Source organism: Oncorhynchus kisutch, unplaced genomic scaffold (genome assembly GCF_002021735.2).
Source record: "Oncorhynchus kisutch isolate 150728-3 unplaced genomic scaffold, Okis_V2 scaffold782, whole genome shotgun sequence".
Classification (NCBI taxonomy): domain Eukaryota; kingdom Metazoa; phylum Chordata; class Actinopteri; order Salmoniformes; family Salmonidae; genus Oncorhynchus; species Oncorhynchus kisutch.
Genome location: NW_022262727.1, coordinates 181,999 through 189,737, shown reverse-complemented (window position 1 = coordinate 189,737; position 7,739 = coordinate 181,999). Strand labels below are relative to the sequence as shown.

At 40.7% G+C, this 7,739-nt stretch overlaps 1 protein-coding gene across 1 annotated transcript; it reads left to right on the top strand.

Moving 5' to 3' along the window:
- The first annotated feature begins 294 nt into the window (after positions 1-294).
- Positions 295-3,685, top strand: LOC116362026 (zinc finger protein 501-like). The gene is made up of 2 exons (XM_031816343.1): positions 295-370; positions 2,234-3,685. Exons 1-2 carry the CDS (start codon positions 295-297, stop codon positions 3,499-3,501), a joined length of 1,344 nt encoding a protein of 447 aa, XP_031672203.1. The 3' UTR covers positions 3,502-3,685.
- Positions 3,686-7,739: the final 4,054 nt, after the last annotated feature.

Genomic DNA, 7,739 nt, shown 5'->3' with positions numbered 1-7,739 from the left:
TCTAACAGAACACAGAGAATGTTCTTTAATGGAAGCCTGTACAACACAATCAATGTAGAATCAGGAATTCCACGGGGCAACGGTTTGGTACCTACCTTTTTCAATCTTTACCAACGACATGCCAATGACATTTGAGTAAAGCCAGTGTGTCTGTATGCGGATGACTCAACACTGTACACGTCAGCTACCATGGAAACTGAAATGACAGCAACACTTACAAAGAGCTGCAGTGAGTTTCAGAATGGGTGGCAAGGAATAAGTTAGTCCTAAATATTTCAGATTACCTTAAATTACATGGCCTACTATGCTAATTCTGTAGCGGTATTGTTAGAGGGGGGTAAAGATAAAGTTTTGTTGGTGTGCCAGGCAGGTATGAACCCTAGTTATTAAAGTTAGTTGAATAGAATCCCTGTCCAGCTGCAAAACGTGACTAGTGGCGTGTTTTGTGACAAAATTGCATATTTGAGAGTGGCCTTTTATTTTCCCCAGCACAAGGTGCACCTGTGTAATAATCAAGCTGTTCAATCAGCTTCTTGATATTCCACACCTGTCAAGTTGATGGATTATCTTGGCAGAGAATAAATGTTAACTAACTAATGTTAACTAACAGGGATGTAAAAAAATTTTGTAGTGTTGCGTTTATAATTTGTTTATTGTAGTTGCTATCAGTTTTAGGAACATCTTTCTAAATATTTCACTTTATTTTTTACTTTACCCAAAATATGACATCAGCGATAGTAAAAATGTTGAAAATCTGTGAACGTCTAAATAAGAAAACAGCAGGTGTCGAACCCTTTCAACAACGGGGAGATTTTACTGATGTGCTTTGTGTCTTCAACGTAAAAACAAGTTTTGGACTTCCACTTAATGACTTATTTACTGTTGTGTTTAAGGAAGTGTGTACAGTCGTGGCCAAAAGTTTTGAGAATGACACAAATTTTAATTTTCACCAAATCTGCTGCCTCAGTTTGTATGACGGCAATTTGCATATACTCCAGAATGTTATGAAGAGTGTGCAGATGATGAGTTGCAATTAATTGCAAAGTCCCTATTTTCTATGCAAATTAACTGAATCTCCCCCAAAACTGGAAGCTTCAAAAGGAGGGTGGTGCTTGGAATCATTGTTCTTCATATGTTACCCACGGTTAACTGCAAGGAAACACGTGCCGTCATCATTGCTTTGCACAAAACGGGCTTCACAGGAAGGATATAGCTGCCAGTAAGATTGCACTAAAATCAACCACTTATCGGATCATCAAGAACTTCAAGGAGAGCGGTTCAATTGTTGTGAAGAAGGCTTGTTGATTCAGGTGTGGGATCGGGGCACCACCAGTACAGAGCTCAGGAATGGCAGCAGGCAGGTGTGAGTGCATCTGCACGCATAGTGAAGCAAAGACTTTTGGTGTCAAGAAGGACAGCAGAGAAGCCACTTCTCTCCAGTAAAAAACATCAGGGACAGATTGATATTCTGCAAAAGTTACATGGATTGGACTGCTGAGGACTGGGGTATTCATGTGTGGGGTTGCTTCTCAGCCAAGGGTGTGTGCTCACTCACAATGTTGGAACACAGCCATTAATAAAGAATGGTACCAACACATCCTCCAAGAGCAACTTCTCCCAACCATCCAGGTACAGTTCGGTGACAAACAATGCCTTTTCCAGCATGATGGAGCACCTTGCCATAAGGCAAAAGTGATAACAAAGTGATTATTATGCAAGAATGGGCTGCCATCGGTCAGGATGTGGCCCAGAAGTTAATTGACAGCATGGCAGTGCGGATTGCAGAGGTCTTGAAAAAGAAGGGTCAACACTGCAAATATTGACACTGCATCAACTTAATATCATTGTAAATAAAAACCTTTGACACTTATGAAATGCTTGTAAGTGTACTTCAGCATTCCATAGTAACATCTGACAAAAATATCTAAAGACACTGAAGCAGCTAACTTTGTGGAAATGAATATTTTTCATTGTCAAAACTTTTGGCCACTACTGTAGGTCGCATTCTGTATCATACAACTATTAAAGTTATATATTTAGAACTACCTGCTCGATTGGAATCCAGTGACGTCTGTGTCTTGAGTGTCCTAGAACTGTTTAGTTTTTTGTGTTCTGACAAACAGAATGAATAAATAAGTAGTGTAAACATTGTCAGTAATTACCAGGAAACTCTACAACATTTGTATTAAAATCACACTGAGATTGTTTAAACTGGCCTTAGGGATCTGATTAGGATTTACCCTCGTAGCAAGGCCGTTTTATCATGTGGAGGTTTCATTCGGGTCTCTATTTAAAAAAACACTGTCTTTGTCAGGAGAAAGACCAGATTCAGAGGAACCAGAGCCAGGGACGTCTAAACCAGCAAGACGACACCAGTGTTCCCACTGTGGAAAGGGTTGTAACCACTTATGTGAGCTGAAACAACATGAGAGAATACACACCGGGGAGAAGCCATACCACTGCTCCCAGTGTGGAAAGAGTTTTAACCAGAAAGGAAACCTGAAAACTCATGAGAGAATACACATAAGGGGGAAGCCTTACCGCTGCATGCAGTGTGGAAAGAGTTTTCGCCATAAAGGAAACCTGAAAGCTCATGAGAAAATGCACACAGGGGAGAAGCCTTACCACTGCTCCCATTGTGGAAAGCGTTTTAACGATCTGGGGAAGCTGGAACGGCACGAGAGAATACACAGAGGGGAGAAGCCTTACCACTGCTCCCAGTGTGGAAAGGGTTGTAACGATTTGGGGAAGCTGAAACGGCATGAGAGAATACACACAGGGGAGAAGCCTTACCACTGCTCCCACTGTGGAAAGCGTTTTAACGATTTGTGGAAGGTGAAACGACATGAGAGAATACACACAGGGGAGAAGCCTTACCACTGCTCCCACTGTGGAAAGTGTTTCGACCAGTCAGGGGAGCTGAAACGGCATGAGAGAATGCACACAGGGGAGGAGCCTTACCACTGCTCCCAGTGTGGTAAGGGTTGTAACGATTTGGGGAAGCTGAAACGGCATGAGAGAATACACACAGGGGAGAAGCCTTACCACTGCTCGCAATGTGAAAAGATGTATAACGAGAAAGGTCACCTGAAAGCTCACGAGAAAATTCACACAGGGGAGAAGCCATACCAATGCTCCCAGTGTGGAAAGTGTTTCACCTGGGCAGGGGATCTGAAAAAACACGAAAGAATACACACAGGGGAGAAGCCTTACCCCTGCTCCCAGTGTGGCAAGTGTTTCAACGGGACAGGGGATCTGAAAAAACACGAAAGAATACACACAGGGGAGAAGCCTTACCCCTGCTCCCAGTGTGGCAAGTGTTTTAACCAGTTAGGGGCCCTGAAACAGCACAAGATAATACACATAGGGGAGAAGCTTTACCATTGCTCCCAGTGTGGCAAGTGTTTTAACCAGTTAGGGACCCTGAAACAGCACAAGATAATACACACAGGGGAGATGCATTACCACTCCTCCCAGGGCGCAAAGCTTTTGCCCATTTAGGAAGCCTGAAAGAGACACAGAGGAGAAGGCTTACAGAAGATTAGATTTTGGGAAAAGATGTTACTCATAACAATCACTTAAATGTCATTAGAGAATCCACACAGGAGAGAGAAATTACTTCTCTTAGCATATATTGATATTTCACATCTCATTGACTCACAACTCATCAGAGAACATACACAGTGCTCCCATTGTCTTATATTGTTGACTGATAATGTGTTTACCTGTTTTTACCAGATGAAATTGCTTCTTCCAATTATTGATAAACATGTACCTGTTAAGAAACTGACTGTTAACTGTTAAGGCTCCATGGATTGATGAGGAATTTAAAAACTGTATGTTTGAAAGAGTTGGGGCAAAAGGAGTGGCTAATAAGTCTGGCTGCACATCTGTACTGCAAATTGAGAAATTATGTGACCAAACTCAACAAAAATAATAAACGTATTAAGAAGCCAAGATCAATGATATAAAGAATGATGGAAAAAAACATCATGAAAGAAAAGCAGTGCAAGTATTGAAAAATTGTTATCGATCAATAATGACAAACCTCCTGGCATTGACAACTTAGATGGAAAGCTACTGAGGACAGTAGCTGACTCTATAGCCACTCCTATCTGACATATTTTTAACATGAGCCTAGAGGAAAGTCTTTGTCCTCAGGCCTGGAAGCCAAATTAATCCACTACCCAAGAGTGGTAAAGCGGCCTTTACTGGTTCTGCCAGCTCTACCTCATGATGGGTATAGGGGAAATGTTAGTATCATGTAGTAGCCTAAACCTATCGCTGTTACATTGAACAGGGTGAATGGAATATGAATGACAGTCATCTGATATGCTGTAATAGAAATAAGGCCATGAATCAACAAATTGTCCTGCCTCAACTGAAACGGCACTGACAGCCACTGTTTCGATGGTGGGCCATTCTTGGGAAACTGTTGAGCTGTAAAAACCCAGCAAAGGTTTTCTTGACACAAACCTTTACCACTCTAAAGGCCGCTTTACCACTCTCAAGAGTGGTAAAGCGGCCTTTACTGGTTCTGCCAGCTCTTAGCAAACTGTTGGAAAAAATTGTGTTTGAACAAATACAATGCTATATATTTCTGTAAATGAACAACAGACTTTCAGCATGTTTATAGAGACGGGCACTCAACATGTACTGCACTAACACAAATGACTGATGATTGGTTGAGAGAAATGGATAACAAGAAGATTGTGGGAGCTCTATTGTTAGATTTCAGTGCAGCCTTTGATATTATTGACCATAACCTGTTGTTTAAGAATGTTTGTGCTATGGCTTGGATTCAGAGCTATCGATCTAATAGAACTCTGAGGGGTTTTAATGGAAGCTTCTCTAATGTCAAACATATGAAATGTGATGTACCGCAGGGCAGCTCTCTAGGCCCTCTACTCTTTTCTATTTTTACCAATGGCCTGCCACTGGCATTAAACAAAGCATGTGTGTCCATTTATGCTGATGATTCAACTATATAAGCACCAGCAACCATAGCTAATGAAGTCACTGAAACCCTTAACAAATAGTTGCATTCTGTTTTGGAATGCATGGCCAGTAATAATCTGGTACTGAACATCTCTAAAACTTAGAGCGTTGTATTTGGTACAAATCATTCCTTAAGTTCTAGACCTCACCTGAATCTAGTAATGAATTGTGTGGCTGTTGAACAACTTGAGGAGACTAAATTACTTGGCATTACCTTAGATTGTAAACTGTCATGGTCAAAACATATAGATTCAATGGTTGTAAAGCTGGGGAGAGGTCTAGCCATAATAAAGAGATGCTCTGCTTTTTTGACACTAATCTCCACAATCCACAAAGCAAGTTCTGCAGGCTCTAGTTTAGTCTAATCTTGATTATTGTCCAGTCGTGTGGTCCAGTGCTGCAAGGAAATACCTAGTAAAGCTGCAGCTGGCCCAGAACAGAGCGGCTGTCACGCCCTGGCCATAGAGAAGCTTTTATTCCCTATTTTGGTTAGGCCAGGGTGGGACTAGGGTGGGCATTCTATGTTCCTTTTTATGTGTTTTTGTATTTCTTTGTTTTTGGCCGAGTGTGGTTCCCAATCGGAGGCAGCTGTCTATCGTTGTCTCTAATTGTGAATCATACTTAGGCAGCCTTTTTCCACCTGTGATTTTTGGGTAGTTGTTTTCTGTATAGTTGATTTGCCTTACAGAACTGTTCGTTCTTCTCTTTGTTATTTTGTTTGAATGTTTTTTGATTAAATAAAAATCATGAACACTTACCACGCTGCGCTTTGGTCCATGCCTTCCGACGAGAGACATGACAATTATGTGTCATGTTTTGTGTTGACCGCAGGAGGGGTAGCTGCTGCTTTTGCAACAGCTAATGGGGATCCTAGTAAAATACCAAATACCAAACTCTGTTGTTCTCTCTGAGCTCAAATAAAGAATCTTGGTTTGACTTGGACTCCAGCAGATCCTTATATTATAATATCCACTACAACTCACCCACAGATTGCTGTTTCATGATTGTCTCAATGAAGAGTTCCTCATTCCACTTTCCTGTGGCCTTTTACAAGCCTCCCACTGGTTGAATAAACATTGTTTCCACGTCAAATTAAAAAACATGCTTAACATTGATGAACCTTCACTATCTTCATCGCTAAACTAGCAACATTAACTATTGTCTATTGTTATTCTCAATGACATTCCTGGCCTTATGAAATCCTAGCTAAATACAATGTTCCCACCCGTTTTCATGTCTTTGGTTATGCAAACATTTGTTTATTCGATTATATTTCTCATTAAGATGAATATGGTTTTAATTCTGCATGGGTCACGCATTGCTTTGGTCATGTGGTCCCTTATGGGTCAATGATTGTAATTAGAATATAGCAATTATGCTCTCTCCTCAATCACTTACAGTTTCTTTGGAAAGTATTCAGACCCCTTGACTTGTAGGTTTAGGTAATCAGTAAAGGGGACATCTTAAATATTACAATGACCCTTTCAAAGACAGACATCCTCTGGACCTCCCCCTATAACTATTTTTAAAAGGGTAAAAATGCTCTGTTTTCTATAGCATTAAGGTCAGGGCGTTGTTATGCCCACTCCAATACCTTGACTTTGTTGTCCTTAAGCCATTTTGCCACAACTTTGGAAGTATGCTTGGCATCATTGTCCATTTGAAAGACCCATTTACGACCAAGCTTTAACTTCCTGACTGATGTCTTGAGATGTTGCTTCAATATATTCACATCATTTTCACCAATAATGCCATCTATTTTGTGAAGTGCCCCAGTCCTTCCTGCAGTGAAGAACCCCCACAACGTGATGTTGCCACCTGTGTGCTTCACGGTTGGGATGGTGTTCTTCGGCTTGCAAGCATCCCCCTTTTTCCTCCGATCATAACGATGGTCATTATGGCCAAACAGTTCTATTTTTGTTTCATCAGACCAGAGGATGCCTACAGGCATTTGGAAATCGCTCCCAAGGATGAACCAGACTTGTGGAGGTCTACCATTTTTTTCTGAGATCTTGGCAGATTTTTATTTATTTTCCCATGATGTCAAGTAAAGAGGCACTGAGTTTCAAGGTAGGTCTTGAAATACATACACAGGTGCTCTTCCAATTGACTAAAATGATGTCAATTAGCCTATCAGAAGCTATAGACATAATTTTCTGGAATTTTCCAAGGCTGTTTAAAGGCACAGTCAATTTAGTGTATGTAAACTTCTGACCCACTGGGATTGTGTAATAATCTGTCTGTAAACAATTGTTGGAAAAATGACTTGTGTCATTAACACAGATGTCCTAACCGACTTGCCAAAACTATAGTTTGTTAACAAGACATTTGTAGAGTGGTTGAAAAATGAGTTTTAATGGCTCCAACCTAAGTGTATGTAATCTTTAGCTTCAACTGTAAATACTGTATCCTTCACTATCTATTCTTCACTATATATTGCATCTTAGCTGCTGTGTTTCTGCTCATCCATGTTTTCTACTTCTATATTTCCCATTCCTTTACTGGATTATGTGTATTAGGTTTAGTTGTGGAATTTGTTAGATATTATCTGTTTGATACTGCTGTACTGTCGGATCTAGAAGCATAAGCATTTCACTACACTCACAATAACACCTGCTAACCATGTGTATGTGACCAATAACATCTGCTAACCATGTGTATGTGACCAATAACATCTGCTAACCATGTGTATGTGACCAATAACATCTGCTAACCATGTGTATGTGACCAATAACATCTGC

Coding starts and splice junctions, on each gene's coding strand:
- LOC116362026 (XM_031816343.1), top strand. CDS start 295: ATGGCCTACTATGCTAATTCTGTAGCGGTATTGTTAGAGGGGGGTAAA. Junction 371..2,233: donor TTTGTTGGTGTGCCAGGCAG/GTATGAACCCTA, acceptor GGATCTGATTAG/GATTTACCCTCGTAGCAAGG.